Source organism: Amphiprion ocellaris, chromosome 19, assembly GCF_022539595.1.
Source record: "Amphiprion ocellaris isolate individual 3 ecotype Okinawa chromosome 19, ASM2253959v1, whole genome shotgun sequence".
Classification (NCBI taxonomy): domain Eukaryota; kingdom Metazoa; phylum Chordata; class Actinopteri; family Pomacentridae; genus Amphiprion; species Amphiprion ocellaris.
Window position 1 is genome coordinate 11,556,591 of NC_072784.1, and position 20,982 is coordinate 11,577,572.

At 39.4% G+C, this 20,982-nt stretch overlaps 1 protein-coding gene across 1 annotated transcript in view; it reads left to right on the plus strand.

Moving 5' to 3' along the window:
- znf385c (zinc finger protein 385C) overlaps positions 1-20,982 on the plus strand; it is a 198,524-nt gene that overhangs the window by 51,170 nt on the left and 126,372 nt on the right. The window contains exon 2 of the mRNA XM_055005249.1: positions 14,106-14,435. Coding sequence (XP_054861224.1) covers positions 14,108-14,435 — 328 coding nt within the window. The 5' untranslated portion in view covers positions 14,106-14,107. The remainder of the gene's footprint in view (positions 1-14,105; positions 14,436-20,982) is intronic.

Consider the following 20,982-nt stretch of genomic DNA (forward strand, 5'->3'; position numbering starts at 1 on the left):
CTGGCCGTTATTTTATTGTTTTTTGTTTACAGTTAAAATGGACCTTTCTACTTTTTTTCTGGGTGATTTTACTAGTAATCATCTGTAATTTAATAAAACACGTAAAATAACAATTGTAAAAAATAAATTTCACAATCCTTTATTTTTCAATATCTGTAAAATATTAATATTTTTTGCTAATTAAATGCAGTCAAAAGAGGGTAATTATATGGTCAAATATTGTAAAAGAACTAATTGTATTTTATTTTTTTGTACAAAGTTTTTGATGTGGACATTAGTTAGTTATGGCCTGTTTTATTTTTAACCTCATGTTTTAACATCTTTCATTTATCAAAAGAGGAAAAATCTACAAATTGACTACTGAAAAAATATTGATTATCTATCAATTATTAATTTATTATATTCTAATTATTTATTAATATATATATATATATATTCCTGTCTGTAAAATAGTCATACTGTTTTCTGTTTTAAATACAGAAAAAAAGGTAATTCAACAGAAACTGTAAAAAAGAAAAAAACGCTTTAAAAATTTGTTTTTAAAGTCATTTTTTAAACGGTGTGTACTGTTAACTACTAGAATATATTAAATGATGATAATTGCATTTTGAGGTACATACAGTCATTTTTACCTGATTTATATATATTTTTAAAAAATATATTCAGGGTTACGGTCTATTTTCTGACAGCAAAAATCCACAAAATCTGCTGTAAAATCTCCGTCCAGTCAGTTTTAAATGAATCCTTTTATCCAGACGTGTGAGGCAGCAAACAACCTTATCTTGTGATCTTACAGTTAAAGTGGCTTTTAAAGTGATTTTTCTGCCGTTTATTTGATAAATCAGAGTGTGCATGTGGGAGCCAGCGGTGGCTCACGTCCTTGATGCTATTTCTGAGTCTGGCCATCAGAATACCTCCCTGGATTCCTGCATCACACCTCCACAGACACATGCTTCAGCCAGTCATTAGCAAATTAATTAGAGTTATTTCTGCCTTGGAACGCTCTTCCAAACGCCGCTTCATAACTGTCATGCAGATATGTTGTTTAGCCGCATGAGGCTGTTAAATAAACACCTCTCAGCTGGATGTTTGGGCTGAATGCCGTCTGAAATCTCCGTCCTCGTGTGTGTTGCTGCGGTTCGTCCACGTCTAAGAATATCTGCTGTTGTATGGAACCTCTCCCAGTGTCTGTGGTTACTCGTGTTTTTGGGCAGAGTTTGTGGTTGGATGTGAAAGAGGCGAACGCTGGTTCTGTTTTTAACTTTAGCCCGGCCGAGGGGATGTTTGAACAGTGGTGCAAAAACTAGATCGCTTGGTTTTCTGTGGTGGAAAAATGAAAAAGGACCGAGTTCAGGCCTGTTGGGTGATTTTTGGAGAAGCTGGTGTTTGGCTTCGATTTCACTTGTCAGGCTTGACTGGGTGCAAACACAGTAACACAGGAAGAGAAATACGCCATAATAGTAAGATACAGATACCAATTGTTGGTTATCAGGGTGACTTATAAGTAATATTTGGTACATTTGCAGAAAAATGGAAATCTCAGTGCCAAAATCCAACAGTAAATGTCTTTACTGACTCATGTTTTGCACATTTTTAACCCTCTGAACCCCAAAATCTGCTTGAATATTTACAAAACTTTTATAATTACACCATTTATTAAAGTCAGAAACTGTAAAAACTGAGAGATTAATGAGAATTTTGAACTTTTAGACATCTCCTGTGACATTTGATGTGCATTTGCAGTAAAAATGAAAATCCTGGGGCCAAAACTCAGCACAAAATTTGGTTGAAATGTCTTTATGTATGTATGGTTTGCACATTTTTAGTTGTCTGAACCCCAAAACCTGCATGAAAGGCATGTTCTATGTACAAAACCTTCAAAATTACATCATTTATCAAAACCAGAGACAGTAAAAACTGAGAGATTGACATTATAAAATTTTGGACAGTCCTTGAACTGTTCATCTGTGACATAGGAAACTTGACCAAATTGAAGCCCAAAATCTTTTTATTCTACATGTCTCAATCAAAATGTTGCCAAAAATAAACCATTTATTTCAACCAGATTCTGTAAAAACTAAAAATTCTGTTCCTCTGTCAATGTGACTGATGTAATATTTGGAGCAAAATTTAAAATCTTGGGGCCAAAACTTGACACAAAACTTAGTTGAAATGTCTTCTTTGACCCATGTTTTGCAAATATTTAACCCTTTAAAACTAAAAACCTGCTTAAAAGGAGTGTTCTATTTACAAAACGATCGAAATTACACCATTTATCAGAGTCCAAAACAGTAAAAACAGAAGATTTTGAACTTTTACTCATCTGCAATGTACCATTCCTTCAGGAAACTCAACCGAATCTGAGCTTAAAGCCGTTCTATTTCATCAACATCTCTTTATTCTACATGTCTCGTTTGAAGTTTTGCCAAAAATCCACCATTTGCTCCGACCACAGTCTGTAAAAACCAAAAAAATCTGCACAGCTCGGCGCAACTGGAAACCTGAAAGTGACTCAGCTGTGACCAACAGTGACTTGACAGAAATTCAGGGAGTTTTTGGCTGAACTGCAGACTTTGTTTACTCAGAGCAGAGAGGAGACAAGTATAGAACCTCTTTAAAACGTAGTAAAGTATCTCGTGCGTAGAGCCGCCATGTTTTCTGGGTATCAACTGGATGTTAAATCCTGTCTGAGAATAAGCAAAGAAGAGAGTGATTCTGTGGTTAGCATGGAAGGAAAATAGCATTATGAGAAGTTAAAAAGTAAACTGGGACGGCACGACATTGAAAAAAAAACTGACATTGCAATGTTTAGTTTTTCTGAGATGTGTGTTGTGATATGAGAACAAAGATACAGCGACTGTCAGCAGATTACTTGATATTTGGAAAGAATGAATCATACTAGAATGAGTACGGGGTGATTTAGTAAGAGAGGGTATCTGCAGAGAAAATTTTAAAAAAGTAGATTACTGTAAAATAGATTTTTTTTACAGGGTACAGTAGAAGCTAGCTACTGCAAATTAAAATCAGCAAATTCTGAGTCACTTTGGACAAGTTCTGAATAATTCTGGGTGTATCTGAAGTCCTTTTAGACAAGTTTTTGTCATTGTAGATACATTTCAAATGTTTTTGGAGAGGTTTTGACTAGTTTTTAACAAGCTTTTATAGTTTTGGCCATATTTTGAGTGTTTCTGAGAAGTTGTGATTAGTTTTGAACAGATTTTTGTCATTTCAAGTTAAAGTAGAAGCCAGCTAGTCAGCTGTGCACAGAGGAACCTCTAGTCTCCACTCAGTTACTTCAGGTCAGCTCATTTAAATGTTAGATTTACTTAGTTTGATTGTAGAGCTGACATGTTTTCTGATTATTGGTATCAACTGTGAGCACTTGGATTAAAACATTTTCTTATTTTTTTATTCTTATAAGAGGCGCAATTCAGTAGCCAGACAAATGTCTTTTAGAATTATTTCTGTATCTATTTCTAATTTCATGAAACAGCAGTGTTTATATTCTTACAAGCCAATGAGCAGATGTTCCTCCTCATCCTTATCCAGGTGTGCTACTAAGTAACTCATAAATACTCATCACTACAGCTCCACTTATTCCATCTCTTCTCCACATTGCCAACACTCTTTTGAAGTGCTCAAAGTTTAATTTAAATCTCAAAGAAAGGATTAAACTGCACTTGAGAAAATGTAGCTGCAGGGGGCGAGCAGGAGATTTGAATTCTTCACTGTATATCTTCCTTTAATCTGTTTTTGTTTGTAAGATTAATATCCGTCTTCGCTGTGAGTCGGCTGCGTTACGTTTCCCTAATTCCTTGCAGCAAGAAGGCATTTTACGTCATATAGAATGATACATTTGTACAGAGTTGCTACAAACAGCTGTTTGCATCCACGCATGCAGCAACACATAATCATTCATTTGTTTATGCGCTTACACACAATCATATTCAGAGTGAGAAAGTGGTTCAGCGTTTTGCACGATTTCAGAGCATTCAGCACAATAATAGCTCCTCCCTGGAGGCTGAAGGCTGGAGATGTGGAATTATATCCTGAGAATAAGCAAAGAATGGAGAGATTCTGTGGTTCGAATGAAAAAAGCAAAGCAGCATCATGCCAGATGACTTCATTGATCGTTCTAGATTGATTCAGGTGAATATGTAAGGGAAGACATCTACACAGAAAATTTGTTTTGAGTAGTTTTGGGCTATTTTGAAGGTATTTTAGATAGGTTTTTGTAATTTTATGTAAATTTCCAGTCTTTTTGAGCAAGTTTTGATTAGTTTTAGACAAATTTGGTCATTTTAGGCTTCAGTAGAAGCTAGCTAGACAAGTGTGCACAGAGAAGCCTCTAGTCTCCACTCATTCTAATGTCAGATTTACTTAATTTGACTTTATTTGGCAAAATTGACAAATATTGAGTAGTTTTGGAAAAGTTTTGAACGACTCTTGGGGTAACTTGGAACTAATTTTCAGTCATTTTGAACAAGCTTTTACAGTTTTGGACATATTTGGAGTCTTTCTGAGAAATTGTGATTAGTTTTGGACAGATTTTTGTCATTTCAAGCTACGATAGAAGCTAGCTAGTCAGCTGTCGACAGGGAAACCTCTAGTCTCCACTGTTTTTCACACATTTTTGTCATTCTAGTCAAATTTTGAGTAATTTTTGACAAGTTTTGATTAGTTTTGGACAGTTTTTTTGTTATTTCAGGCCACAGTAGAAGCCAAGTAGTCGACTGAGCACAGAGAAACCTCTAGTCTCCACTCTGTTACTGCAGCCGAGTGACCAAAACTTAGCAGTGTAAAATAATTATAATGTCAGATTTGCTGAAGCCGAAACCAACTGACTTTATCTACATGGGTTGTTTTCTATCTGTTTTCTAATTGTGATTAATAACTAATAAATTCCACAGCCGTACAGCTAAAACAATCTTCAGTTTCAGTGTGTTTTTTCCCTTGTTTTTCACTCTATTTGTTGCGCACATGGGAAGTCTGCAAATCAACAAACTCAATGTTGTTAAAGTACATGATGTTCTACCAGACAAACCACTCTTGTAGATTGGTTAGAAATACACTTTACAATGCAATGTCGATGCCGAAATATATTGTGCAGCTCTAAAGTAAACAAACAGCTGTAGGAGATGATGATGCTGCAGGACCGGGCTGGAGTCAGTTGATCTGGACAGAATGGACAATGTCTGATTTGATATTCCTCTAATTGCTTGTCTTATCCTGGTGAGCATACTGCTGTGAGATAAGAGCCACAAATAATAACTCCATCCTAAAGGGAGTTCACAATACAATTTAAAATAAAAATCACCCTCCTATCCTGTCTATCTGCTTTTCCATTTAGCTCCAAATTCTTGCTCTTTTATCTCCTCTACGTTAATAATGTGCATGCCTACCTGCACGCCAACCAAATACAGCCTCACTGATAAGATCAGTGCGGCGCTGTGCAAATTTCCCCAGTGAAACTGTTTTTTTTTTCTCACTAGGACACAAGCAAACACACACAGAAAACAAATGCCCTCCCTGCACACTGCTGCAAACACAGATTAGAGAAAACACATCAATTTATGTGCCACTGCTCTTTATTTACTCTGCGAAGGGGAGCTGCAGACACTCTGTCCTACCTTTTCGGCTCCTGAACCAGCAGCACAACAGTTGAGGCTTCTTTTCCAATTAGCGCCGCACTGATTCCTATATAATTACACTCAGAGAGAACTTAGAGAACCGAAGCCTGGACTTTTACATAATCAACACTGATGCACTGGACACAAAGACACGGAGTTTTCAAAGACCTCAGGCTGCTCTGCAGTTGCAGTAATGACAATGCAGCCGTGATGGCAGTAATGATACTTTGATGAAGCCAATTATATGAGAGCCTTTGTTCGCTGTGCTCTCTCGCTCTCTTTGCATGTTCTCTGACCTGATGTCGTAAAAGCCCTGAGCTCTGCTTGACTGTCAGGAGGATTTTGATCCTCGTCCGTATGAAACCCATCAGGCAGACTAACGGATCATCCTCGCCTGCAGTCATATTGCTTCCAGTCCACGCTGTCAGGGTAGCTTTGTGGAGAGGAATGCTAACTATTGACATTCAGTCAGAAATCTTTGCCTTCTGGTGCTACCTGTTATTTTATGCATGCGTCTCCTCTTAGGCAGAGAATGCACGACGCTCTTTGGCTTGATTGGATTAATTTTTCTTGTCAGTCGTGTTTGTTTATATTCCTGAGGTCAGTGGAGGATGTGCTTTATTTACTTGAGTTGGCATCTGCATGTTTGCTGAGTTTCTTCCTTGCTGTTTGCAGAATCTGAGAACCCCTTGTTTGTGCTTGTAACCAAACACATGCATCTGATGACAGTTTGTACTGGATGTGTGGACTAACTGGCACAACTTAATTAAAACTGCTTAAGTAAAACAAATATATACTGACGGTTTGATATCTCTATAGGATAGTTTTCAAACGGCTACAGCGTCTATAAAAAGTTGTAGTTTTCCTGTTTTATTGCATTTCAACATTGCAGCATGGTCAATTTAATTTGGTTTAGCAAAAGAAAACTCTTTCATGACAGCATATTTCTACAAAATAATAGTTAAAACCAAAATAAGTGATTGCATAAGTAGTCACCTCCTTTAAATCAGTATTTATTAGAAGGACCTTTGACTGCAGGAATTATAAGTGAAATTCTCTGTTAGATTGAGGTCTGGACTCTGACTCGGCCTCCAGAACTTTCACCTTGTTGTCTTTAAACCATTTCTGTGGAGCTTTGGCTGTTTGATTCGGCTCATTGTCTTGATGGAAAACAAATCTTCTCCAAGTCTCAGTTCTCTTCAGACTGCATCAGGTTGTCCTCCACTGTTTCTCGAGACTTTGCTGCATTAATTTTACCCTCCACCTTTGCAAGCCTTCCAGGACTTACTGGTGAGAAACATCGTGATGCTGCCACCACCGTGCTTCACAGTGGGGATGGTGTGTTTTTGATGATGTGCACTGTTTGGGGTCCAACACACAGAGCATCAACTTCAACTGCTAAAAATCTCATTCAAAGCTCAGACACATTCACTGACCTCAGATCATCTTTACTTCACTGACTGTGGGACTTCTAGCACAAACTGGCTGCACCTGTGTTGAATTAAGTCAGATTAAAGGGAGTGAATACTTTAGCAATCACTTATTGTATATTTTTAGTTATCTGACATTACTTTGTAGAAATCTGATTTCACTGTGACATGTAAGAATCTTTTCTGATTCATGATTCAGCCTTGTAACGCAAAAAAAAGGTGAAAACTTGCACAGGGGTGAATACTTTTTAATACACTTTATATAACAAGAGGAGTCACACTCAAAATGCAAATGGAAAAGCAGCTACAAATGCTTTCCTAGCTGAACTTTGACCCACATACCTATGCAGTGAATAAAATTGCATAAAAACAAGTCACATTTAGTGTCTAAGCTTGGCATTTTTCAGTGAGGAGATTGTGTCAGCTCTGTGCCAGACTCGTCTGTATAGTCATGCTTATGCCTTTGTGATCCACCTGAGGCCAAATTGTGTCACGAAATGGCAAACAGAAGGTCAAAATCCACTTTTCTGGCTCGACATAGAACCTGTTTTTCTCTTGCAAAATATGAGCAATGTTTGAGACCCTCTCTACATATTAAAAGCCTGTTTTATTTGAGTGTTAGGACTGCCTCTTGTGATGGAGGATGGAGGGATGTAATATTAGTTTGCAGCTTATGTTTCTGCACTTGTGTGTTCTGACAGCTTGTATTGGTTGTGGTCATGTGGCCTCCCATTACTGGCTTGCTGCTGGTGTCCCCCCTCTCATCAGGGTGATTTAAGAGCTGCTAACATGCCTGCAGTGTTTGCTCTGGTCCATCTGGAGGCCAGGAAGAAGCGACGCCTCCCCCTCCCAAGCTGGCCGAGGCCACGGCGCTGTTCTGGACGGGTGGGTGGGCCGGTGGTTAGAGCTGGTTTAAGCTGGGGGAAAGTGCGAGAGTATTTCAGGATCAGCGGGCAGCAGACGTAAGATCATAAATAGAGTTTTTATTGCCGGGCTGCTATGCTGAGCGAGCCCGGCTCTTTCAGCGAGATCTCAGCGGTGATTGATGGTTCCCATGTACCCAGAAGGGAGGAGGGGGTGCAGCCGACAGCGGAAACAGCGGACATGGCAAGGCTGGCAGAGCCGGCCACCCTCCCCCTCCCTGCCTCCCCCAGGGTTACCCCCTGACAATCTCCCATCCAGATAGATCTCAGTGTGCAGACACAGCTTCACCTTGAGCTGGACGGGCCTTGAAAGTCTCTGCAGGGCGTTCGGTACAAACATGTCCACAGGTGGAAGTTATACAGAGCTTTTTGGTCCTGGTGAGCCTCCGTCCAGCAGCTTGTCGTGTCCAGAACATTGATAGTAAAGTAAGAGACACCCGGAAAAAACATCACATTTAGCGTCCAATTCTGTCTCTGGTTGAAAACATCCAGCACCAGTTCTAGATTAAAGGCAAAAAAACCATCATAAGAACATGTTAATGATGATCAGCCACAACATTTCAAGTGTTACTGGGGTTCTGTTTCCATTACAAATTGGGATCCAGTGTTGACTCCAAATGCACCAAAAGAAGTGACAAGCAGTAGTTTATGGACATAACTTCAGTTCTATGTAGGAAACACAACAATGGAGGATTGTTATGTTGGAATATATGTTGGATTTTGTTGATTGTGATGTTGGAAAAGAGAAGACTGAGAGGACAGAAAAATTGCTGCATTTTGTTGTTGTCCTGTCTGATTTTAACGGATCAGTGTCGAGACTTTGACAAGAAACTGAATTGTGAGCCCTTAGGTTATCATTTATCTGTTTTCATTTGTGCATCTTTGTTCTTGAGGAAACTATCTCAGCATGTTTGTGTTGAGGCTGCTTGAGGTTCTAAGGAAAGGGGTCAGAAGGAAAGGTTGAGGTATATCTAAGAAGATATGTTTACATCCCTAGACGGCTTCTTGTCTTTAGAAAATGGAAATTAGCATTTCTTATATAAATTCATCACAGTGTTAAACTTACAAATGATGCATACTGTCCAATTAAAATAAGTCCCTGACTCTCTCTTCAGTATAAAAGCTGCTGTTTGTGCTTCTCCCTTGAGAATCTACACACTTATTCTCAGAGTTCACAGCACGTCTTTTCAGGACTGATCAAACCTTTCTCCATAAAACCATGTTCCTGTAAAACTAAACTGCATTTATGTTTTGAAATAAATGGAATTTTTTTCCGAAATAAATGCATCGTCACACATATCACTGTAAAGAGCCACTATAAGCAAGTCAGAGGGGAGGATGGAGGGAGAAACCAAACCTTTACCCAGGAGAAGAGGATTTGTGCCCCATGTGGAGCATTATACTCACTCGTTTACTTTCATTTCTAACTCACCATTTGACCGACACAATGTTACGCAGATGTTTTTAAAGTTGTGGCTTATTGGTGTAAATATTTACAGGATTTGTCTAGACATTGCTGCATTTATTTTTTAAACATTTCACTCTACAAACCTTCAAGGGCCTAATGCCAAGAAACATCCCCACATCATGATGCTGCCTCCCCCATGCTTCACATCATGATGCTGCCTCCACCATGCTTCACATCATGATGCTGCCTCCCCCATGCTTCACATCATGATGCTGCCTCCACCATGCTTCACATCATGATGCTGCCTCCCCCATGCTTCACATCATGATGCTGCCTCCACCATGCTTCACATCATGATGCTGCCACCACCATGCTTCACATCATGATGCTGCCACCACCATGCTTCACATCATGATGCTGCCACCACCAGGCTTCACATCATGATGCTGCCACCACCATGCTTCACATCATGATGCTGCCTCCACCATGCTTCACATCATGATGCTGCCTCCACCATGCTTCACATCATGATGCTGCCTCCCCCATGCTTCACATTATGATGCTGCCTCCACCATGCTTTACAGTGGGCCCTCAAAACTTAGTGTCTAGTCTGATAGCCAAAAAGGTACATTTTGGTGTCACAGACCAAAATTTTACCCTCCACCTTTACAAGCCTTCCAGGACCTGCTGCTGAGAAACATCATGATGTTGCCACCACCATGCTTCACAGTGGGGATGGTGTGTTTTTGATGATGGCCACTGTTTGGTGTCCAACAAACATAGCATCAACTGCAACTGCTACAAAGCTCCATTTTGGTCTCCTCAGATCAAAGAACCTTCTTCCAGTTGACTTCAGAGTCTCCACATGTCTTCTGGTGAACTCTGGTCCAGATTTAATATGAGCTTTTTCCATCAGTCTTTCTCTTTGTCTCCCACAAAGCTTTGACTGGTGAAGAACAGACAACAGTTGTTGTATGAACAGTCTCTCCCATCTCAGCTGCTGAAGCTTGGAATTCCTTCAGAGGAATCATAGGTGTCTTGGTGGCCTCCCTCACTAGTCTCTTTCTTGCTCGGTGTCTCCGTTTTTGAGGACGTCCTGCTCTAGTCAGATTTACTCGTTCCATATTCCTTCCATTTCTTAATGATGGATTTAACTGGACTCCAAGAGATACTCGTAACTTGGAAATGTTCTTGCGTCATCCCCTGACTGATGCTTTCCAACAACCTTTTCTCAGATTCTTCATGGTATAGTTTTATCCAGGAGTACTGATCCACCAGTGACCGGACCTTCCATATACAGGAGTCTACAGCACAAAAGAACTGATATTTTGAAAAAACTGGTTGAAATCAGTGTACATGAACCCAAAATCCCTTCTTTATAACATGCACATAGAACTTAAAACGACGCTTCTCTCACTTAATCGACTAATTAAAGCACTTTAAACAAATGTGCATTTTACTTGCAGTTAAATTGAGAATATCATGTCCCTATAAAAGATTTTCTATAACTCTAACATCAGGACTCAAGCACTCAAAATGCAAATTGTTAAAAAAAAAAAAAAAATTCTGAACTTTGCCCTGTTTTTCTGTCCTGCTGCATACATATGCAGTGAAGCTCTGAGGTTCGTGTTATTTACATCAAACTGCATCAAAACAAAAGTCACCTTTAGCATCCAAAGCTTGCTTGATTTTGTCTCGTCTCTATGGTAACGGTCATACTTCTGCTCCAGTGATCTGCATGAGGCCAAACTGTGTGATAAAATGGCAAGCCTAAGGTCAAGATTCACTTTTTTTTTTTTTTGCCCGACCTCCTGCTTTTCAACTCTTCGAAAATCCGAGAAACCTCCGGGACCTTCTGCTGGAACGGCCTCATGTCCTTTAAAGAAGCGGGGCTGTGATGGAGGCTTGTAATGTGTATATCGTGTTGCGTAGGTCTTCATTGAGGGCTGTGTTTTTACAACCATGCTAATTTGGGGCGGCTCGCTGAGCTGCTGGGCAGCAGCGCGAGGAGGTTCAGGACCACAGAGGGTTTTTTTCATTCTGTGCCAGAGAGCAGCGTTTCTCAGAGCTTTTGAGAAAACATCTGATGGAGCCTCTTGAGTGCTCCCAGATTGGCAACGTGAATAGCAGCTTTCATGGAGGCTGCTCGCTCTAATGTGTTTTTGAGCATCGAGTGTGTGTGTGTGTGTGTGTGTGTGTGTGTGTGTGTGTGTGTGTGTGTGTGTGTGTGTGTGTGTGTGTGTGTGTGTGTGTGTGTGTGTGTGTGTGTGTGTGTGTGTGTGTGTGTGTGTGTGTGTGTGTGTGTGTGTGTGTGTGTGTGTGTGTGTGTGTGTGTGAGCGGTTTGGGTGTTTGCGTAAATAACTCAAGGCGGAGGCAAAAAGCCGGCAGCAAAAATGCACAGCTGGGTGTATTTCAGGGACTTTTTTTTTTTTCCAAACGGTGATGTCTCAATCCGTCACAGAGCTGCGGCAGACCTGCCTTTTTATTTATTTATGGAGACAGTAGCTGCATTTGAAACAAACATCTCTTCACTCTGACTGTCCGCCCAGGGAATGACTCTTCTTCTTCCTCTAGTCTGATCGCCGTTTTGTGGTTTTCCTCATTTTGCACAATCACAGTTGTAGCGTTGTAGCTTAAAAGCCCGCATTATTGTCGAACATTTCCGTGTCCGTAATTCTGCCCTTTAAATTTGAACCTCGTCGTCAGCAAACCTTGTCGAAGTTGCTCTATAAGCAGTGCAGTTGTTTTCGGTCTGCCTGTCGGATCCAGCAGCTCCTCCGCTGAGGCTGCTGCAGCATTTTGGCTTGCAGGGCTGCACAGACTCATCACGAGTGAAACAGCTTGACAGAAGGGCCTCGCTGGTCCATCGAGAGCCACTCAGCAGCCCTCTGTCTCCCCCAAGTGGTGCCTGGTTGCACCCCGCGACCACTGCCGCCGCCTGGGCTTCACAGTGCATGCGTTGCTCCGTTCCGTTTCCTTAATGTCTTTATGAATGTGTGCAAACAGAGCAGGTGTCAGTGTGTTTGGAGGGCGCTGACAAGCGTGACTTACACCGGACATGAGTGGGGTCAGATTCCTCACACTCCTCTACAAAGCTTTAGGAATCGGGGGTATTTTTTTGCAGCAGCAGCAGCAGCTCAGGTTCTAACAGAGGGCAGCTTTGTACGCTGGGGGATCCAGAGCAGGCCAGGCAGGGAAAATGATACCGGCCTGCACAGGATTGGATGTACAGTCGCATTCTCTCGTATACTGTTAACACTGAGCTTCCTCAGAAACACAGGGAGCATCAGTCACATGTTCTGTCAGAAAAATAATGAGCCTAGTGTGGATTAAATGACCTTATGCATGTTCTGTAGCTTGTAGAGCTGTACAATATATTGTTTCAGCATTGACATTGTGATGTAAAGTAAGTCAAATGAACTCAAACACATTACCATTTGTTCTGCTGCTTGAGATGAAAACTCATTTTCTACGACTAATCTACAAGAGGAGACTGTTTAAAGAACATAATTTACTCAGATTTAAAGGTTCTTAGGAACACTTTGTTTCATTTGTTGACAAGCAGACTCCAAATTTGCACAGCAGAATGAACAGGGAAAGGAGAGAAACACTGTAAAGGAAGATTTGGTTGCAAAAAAGCAACACAGCTGCAGGGCTGCAATTAATCACTATTTAGGCTTCTCACAGTTAAATAAGCATGGTCAACTGTGATATCAGCATTCAAAATACTGTGCTCATAAAAAGGAGCCCATGTAGGTAAAAGGTTTCAGCTTGTGTAATTCTGACATAGAACATCTTATTTCACTCTTTTCAAACAATTTTTTGTCTCACAGCTGTCTGAGCTGCTGCAGTAACTCAGTGGAGACTAGAAGCTTCTCTGTCCACACCCAACTAGCTAGCTTCTTCTGTACCCTAAAATGACAAAAATGTGTCCAAATTAATACATGCTTCTCCAAAATGACTAAAAATGTCCACAATGACTTGAAATTCATCCAAAATATCTTGAAATCTCATCAAAAATTCTGCAAAATGACAAAAAATGTCTAAAGTGTCTCAGAATGTTTTCAAAAATAACTTACACATTGTCCAAAATGTTTTGAAACTTTAACAAAATTATGTCCCGGTTGTCTGAGCTGCTGCACGTGGACATCTGACTAGCTAGCATTTGCATTTGGGGAACATCTATAAATTGCACACAACAAAATGAGTGACGAAAAGGAGAGAAAAGAAAGATTTAGTTGCTCAAAGAAACATAATGTCAGTTGTTAGGACATATTTTGGCTACAGATGTTGACTAAAAACACCTGCTCTGTGGACAACATCTCGTTGTTGTTGCCACCACACGAGGAAACGCAACTAATTTGTTTAAAACATCCAGTGACTGTTGTTTAGAATCAGAAGCACAAAGCTCTGTATGATGAAGTCATATCTGAATGCCATCCAAAGCAAAAAACAGTTTTGGATGTCTTTGCCAGCTTCTTTCTGCAATTTTTTTTTATTTTTTATTTTTATTTTTGAAGAAGACACATTCCCCACAATCAGCTCAATCATTCCAGGATGATTAATTCTTGTCAAATAACATACCGCGTGTTGAAAATTCCATTGTTTTTAATGTCAGTTTGCCAGTTTTTCCTAAATCATGCAGCTTGTATGCCGTTCATGCGTTTGCATTCACCACCCTCACCCTCCTGTCCTCTTCTTCTTCTGTCACAGGTATGAAACGTCCGTTCAGCCCATCATCTCTGCTGAACGCCGATCCGGACCGGAGAGGCGTCGGTGCCGGTGCCGGGGTGCAGATGGACAGCGACGGTTGCTGCGACGCCCAGGACGAGACTGCAGTACCAGAGGAGCAGCCAGCAGGGGGAGCTCTGCATTCTGCACTGTACAAACCCAAACGGGAGCGGAAGCAGCGGAGCTACACTCTGTGTGAGGTCTGCAACATCCAGCTCAACTCAGCCGCTCAAGCCCAGATCCACTACAACGGCAAATCCCACCAGAAGAGACTCAAGCAGATCAGCAATGGCAAGATGCCGAGCAGCACAGGTACGCTGACCACTTTGTTTGTTTGCAAAACAAGATACAAGTGCAGAACATTGGATGAAGCACTCTGCTGCTGCAGTGTCTCATACAATAGGGTCACGCAGATTAACAGAATCCCACACATTGTTCACAGCACACTGTCACCAGCCTCCCTGTGCCAATCTCCTGCACTTGCACTCAATAGAAGTTAAACAAATTGGATTCTATTTGCTGAAATGTGTTCAGACAGAGCCTCTGGCTGAGGACACACAAACACACAAACATGCAAGTGCAGCGGCGCTGAGTGAAGTCGGCGAGTGAGAAGCTAATTAAGTGCTGGTGGTGTTTGATGGTTGTGTTCCTGGTAGTGAGGCGGCTGGAGTCGACTCGGACGTTTTGTCATTCTGCTCTCATTCAGGACTCTGCTGCTGCAGGGAAATCAGCCTCTTCGTTAACTTTCACACTTTGTCTGTTGCTCTTTCTCCTGCCTTGACAAAAGGATGCACACAAAGCAATTAAAATACACAAGCAAAGCGTGCAGGCTAACAATAAGCCCACATACGCCTGTTACAAAAACAAATATAGACATTTAAAATCATCTAAAAAGCCAGTTCAAGCACAAACTGGTGTGTAGTTTGTATATATGCAGCGATGAGTTGGTCTGGAGAACATGAGAAACACTGAAAGGAAGATTTGTAGGGCTGGACCTGAATATCCGAATATCCAAATATTCCGTCATTGTGGTGGTATCCAAATATCAATTTTGAGATATGAATACTAGGAATACACATCATCTTTAATTGGACCGAATATCTGGAGCCCAGAAGTTGCAATTTGGACCAACTCTAAAGATTTGGATGCAAAAAAAGCTGCTGCAGTAACTGAGTGGAGACTAGAAGTTTTTTTTGAGAGTAGCTAGATTCTACTGTGGCCTAAAATGACAATAATGTGCCCCATACTAATTACAAACCTGTCAAAAATTATTTTATAATGTGTCCAAAATGGCAAAGAAAAAATCCTAAATTGCCTGAAATTAGTCAAACTGAGTGGAGACTAGAGGGTTCTCTGTGCACAGCCAACTAGCTGGCTCTATCATAGTCTGAAATCACAAAAATTTGTCTAGAACTAATCAAAACTTGTCTAAAATAACATAAACATGTCAGAAATTACCTAAAATTGACCCAAAATGACTCGAAATGTGTCTGAAAAGACAAAATGACTCCAATTTAGAATCAGAATTAGTCGATTTTTGACAAGTCAAATTAAGTAACTCTGATATAAGAATGCCTAATTTTACACTTTTGAATCTTTTTTTGGGTCTCTTAGCTGTCTGAGCTGCAGTAACTGAGTGGAGACTAGATGCTTCTCTGTTGCCGACTAGCAAGCTTATACTGTAGCCTGCATGTGAGGCATTTGAGGAACGTTAGTAAATTGTAGTATTTATTGATAAGATGTTCTTCAAGTGAGGCATGTTGGGTACAATTTTATTTCTTCTCATTTTGCCTCTAGGAGGTGCTGTGGATCTAATCTACAAGAGAACATTGTTTAGTAGTTCTAGGACTAGCTAGCTTGTGCTATAGCCTGAAATGACAAAGATTTACGCAAGACTAATCTAATATTCCAAATAACTGAAAATGTCCAAAAATTTGTCCAAACTGATGTACAATGAGTTCAAAATGGCTCCGAATTTGTTAATTTTGATAGGTCAAATTATAGCACCTTTTTTCACTCTTTTCAAACAAATTTTTGTCTCACCGCTGACTGAGTGGAGACTAGAGGCTTCTCTGTGTACAGCTGGCTAGCTAGCCCTTACTGTAGCTTGAATTGACAAACTTTGATTCAAAATGACAAAAAGCTGCCCAGAATGTCTCCAAATTTTTAAATTTTGACCAGTCAAGTTAAGTAAGCTTTCTGAGTGGAGACTAGAGTCTTATCTGTGTACGCCGACTAACTAGCGTCTATTTTAGTCTGGAATATAATTTTACTTTTAGTTTTATTTTGATTGCCAAGATCATATTACAAATCAAATTGCAATATCTGTCAGAAAAATTGTAATTAGATACAAGCGCTTGATATTTTTGCACTTGTCTTGGCGTGTCGGCATTTTCAGATACAGCATGAAACAAATTTAATAAATGCTGCAGCACAACTTTGTCGCACACACGTGTCGTGCAGCCTAAACTCCCAGTTTAGCTGCCGGTGATGCAAACTGCATAAATAAAAGTTTGTGTGTTGTATGTGTCTGTGTGTGTGTGTGTGTGTGTGTGTGTGTGTGTGTGTGTGCGCGCGCAGCAGTGTGCCGAGCTGTTGTGTTGTTGCAGATTCTCTCTGACATGCAGTCACAATCGCACAGCCTTATCTCTGCTCACCTTCTGCTGACTCCCCGAGGCAGCCAGCCCTGCCGTGTCCTCAGCTCCACCACCGAATCCTCTGCATCCGCCTCACTTATATTTTTAGAAAACAGTCTGCAACTTGTGCTGTGCAGCTAGAAATTCATGCTTCGGTGCATCTGTGTTTATGTCAGCCCACATATGTACAGTACTATGGATGTTTGTAGGTTCGTAGCCTCCATGAATACAGACTCAAGAGTGCTGTCCTCCCTCTCTGCTTCACCGATCCGACAGCTTTTCTTCTTTCTGGCGTAAACGCCGGACGTGTGGATCAAACAGTCATGTAGGAAGATGATTAAGAGACTGTTGTCATGGAGAGAAATGCGTAGAGGAGCGTTGGATGGAGAGAAGAAGCCCAGATGTTGGGTGACAGTGTGAGTTCAGTTGCTAATTTATGCACTTTAATGCACATTTTTATCTTTTAGTGTTTTGTAACGGCATTAAAATATTCATAGCGAACACCAGCCTGCTTGTATTTCCTGAAGAGGGAATTAAACCAACTTAAAAATGGTTCAACAAGAGGTCAGCTTTAGGAACTGTAAGTTTTTTTTTAGGTTGTTGTACAGGAATCGGCTTTATATTTATTCATTTCACATTATTGTGTTCATATCTGTGTTTCTGTTCATTTTCAGTGTTTACAGAGAATTTAATACCTTTTCAAACTTAGAACACATTAGAGATTAAAGCAAAAATAAATAAATAAATAATAAAAATACCATTTGTTTTGGTTCAGTAGTTTTTATGGAAATGTGAAAAATATGTAAGTAGTAAGAAATTATTCCCATCAATAACTAACAGAAATAAACACTACCAGTCAAACATTTGGTGGAGTAATCAAAGCAAAAGGTAGCTATTTTGAAGGATCTAAAATATAAAATATGTTTTGACTTATTTCACACTTCTTTTTGTGTACTACATAATTCTGTAAGTGTTCATTCATAGTTGTGATGCCTTCACTGAGAATCTACAATTTAAATAGCCATGAAAATAAAGAAAAACCATTAAATGAGAAGGTGTGTCTAAACTTTTGACTGGTAGTGTATAATATATATATAATTTCACTCTCAAAGAATGGCAAATATCTGTAAATGTTTTTTTTCTGATTTCAATACAGTAAAAATATCATAATTTTACATACAAATATTGCTTAAGAACAAATTTGTAAAAGTTCTGACATTTGACATGGATATTATTTACATTTTTTGGCCTGATTTTAAAGATCACCATGTAAATTGGCACTTTTAATTTTACGGCTGAATGTTATAACATGGAAAATAATGCTTAAAAAATATTTTGCATATTTCAACCTTAAGTATAGTTTTTCTTTTTTTCATATAACAAAAAATGTCTGTAGAACAACACTTTTAAATACAGTAAAAATTGTATATTTTTTGTTAAAGAACAAATTTGTAAAAAATATGTGGCCATTGTTCACAGTTTGGGCCTGATTTTAATAATTAACATGTAAATTAATCTTTTTTCTGAGATTCTTCTAGATGTTATCTGTAATGTAACAAAATATGACAATTCTGTTTAAGAATTAAATAAACTAAGGAGTCAGTCTGCAATACACTTAGCACTATACAGTTCTTCTCTAGGATAAGGGCAAATATCTATACAATAATTATATTTTTTGCTGATTTATATACAGAAAAATAAAGAGTAATTCGTGTTTAAATGTTATAAAAGGAACAAATTACCATTCATAAAAAAATACAGAGATTTGATGTGGATGTTATTTACAGCTTTGGAATGAGTTTAAGGATTTAAATAAATTAAAATCTAAAATAACACTTTTATTTTTGTGTGATATTACTGGATATCCTCTTGGATATTTGCTATAATTTCCCAAAACATAGATTTGTAAAAAAAAATAAACAAAAAATTACAGTTAAAATGTTAAAGCTTTCTTTTTTTTTTTTTTTACAATGTAAGAAGCCTAAATTTCAATATCACTAATAACCATGACTGAATATGGTATTTATTTGACATTTCCACTTGTTTTTAGCTTCAGTATTTGAGTGTTTGCATGAAATCTGTCGACTTCCTGCTTCCTCAGACCTCAGCTGACCCACCCAGTCCTTGGAAGGAGACGAACTTTAACCCTCTATAATTAGCTTTATTATTAATTTCGGCCGAGGACGAGCACCAGTCAATTAAAACACACTCTGCACTGTCACATGCACTCGTGTAAATCACTCTCCTTTTCAGAGCAGATGATCAAATGATGATGGAAGGCCGTGGAGGGCGATGGGGGGGAGGTGGACGGCAGCTCGGCCTGATATGACCCAGCGTCGCCCGGGGAGCCATAAATCTAACAACACACTGTTTGTTTGTTTGTGTTCTCTGCTGTGTGAATCTTGCTTATCTTTGGCATAAATGTGGATGCGACAGAAAGCACACGCCAGAGAATTTGCTTTTTTTTCTCCTTTCCTCTCCTTGCTCCCCCCATATCACGCTCTCCTCTGAGATTTGTGCACATTTTCTGTCCATGTTCAGTTTCTTAGCCTCCTCTTCGTCATTGGTTTCTGTCGGTCTCCATCTCTCTGGCTCTGTTTTAATAAAGCGTGAGGAATTGGATTAAAGGCAAGGATTTTCTGCATGAATGCGTTTGCATATCTGCATTTTATTTTCGTGCTGCCTTACACCCCCCCCCCCAGCAGAGTGAAATAACTTCGCTCTCTGCAAGCCTTTGGACATACATGCGCATCCTTCATCGGCGTGTTTGGTGTTAACGGACTGACCTCATGTCCGTTTGGATCCTCGTAAGTGCTTGATGTCGCTGCTGGTTGATTTCTGCATCTAATTCCAGGCAACAGTTGCCTCCAGAGATGGATTTTTGAAGCCGGTGCCAATTTTTAGGGAGTAAAAAGTCTAATATATACCCTTCATGATGTATCGTTTCAGTGCTGGCGTTGAGATGTGAAGTGAAGCAAAGTAACTCAAACACATCAGGCTATATTCGCTCAGTTTCTGTGATTAATCTGCAATAGAATTTGGTCAGATTTTCACCTTTAAGGGTTTTTGGAAGAAAAGTTTATTGCCAAGACGTGAATCTGCTGTCATGCAGGTTCCAAATGAACAGTAAAAAAAAACTCCACTGAAAATGAGAATTTCGTTGCAAAAAAGAATAACCAGTTGTCGTGTTGCACAATTAATAAATAGTAATCACAATTTTGGCTTCTTACAGTTAAGTGAACATGTATCACTGTGTTATTGACATTTAAAATTCTTTGCTCATAGAAAACAGAAAATATAAATAAAATAATTTGGTTTCAACTAGGGTAAATCTGACATTAGAACATCTTATTTTACTAGTTTAGGCTATGTTTTGGTCTCACTGCTATCTGAGCTGCTGCCGTAACTCTCTGTCGCCCAGCTAGCTTCTGCTGTAGCTTGAAATGAAAAAATATTGTCCAAAACTAATCCAAACCTATCCAAAAGAACTCATAATGTGTCCAGAACGTCAAAGAATCTGTCTAAAACCCCCCAAAATATATCCAAAACTCATACAAACCTGGCCTAAATGAGTCAAATTTTGTCCACAATTACATAGTATTTGTCTAAAAACTACTTAAAATTTGTTCTGAATTACAAAAACATGTCCACAACAACTCATAATTTGTTGATTTTTACAATAAAAGTCAAGTTAAGGAAGCTAACATTAGAATGCCCTTGTTTTCGTTTCACCGCTGTCTGAGCTGAAGCAGTGACTGAATGGAGACTAGAGGCTTCTTTGTGCACAGCTGACTGGCTAGCTTTACTGTAGCCTGAAATGACAAACACCTCTCCAAAACTAATCAAAATGTATCCAAAATTACTCAAAATTTGTCCAAAATTATGTAAAATTTGTCCAAAATAACAAAAATATGTCCAAAATGAACTACAATTAATCCAAAATTACTCAGCTTAAAGTGACAAAAAAAGATGTCTATGATGACTCAAATTATCTGAGAAATTATCTAATTTTATTCTCAAAGTCAACTTCAATAACCACTTTATTTCACTCTTTCCAAAGCCTCTCAGGTGTCTCAGCTGCTGCAGTAACTAAGTGGAGACTAGTAGCTTCTCTGTGCACAGTCGTATAGTTAGCTAGCTTCTACTGTAGCCAGCATGTGTTGTGTTGAGGGAACATCTGTCAACCACACTACCTATTGATCAGCAGATGAAGGATTTTGGGT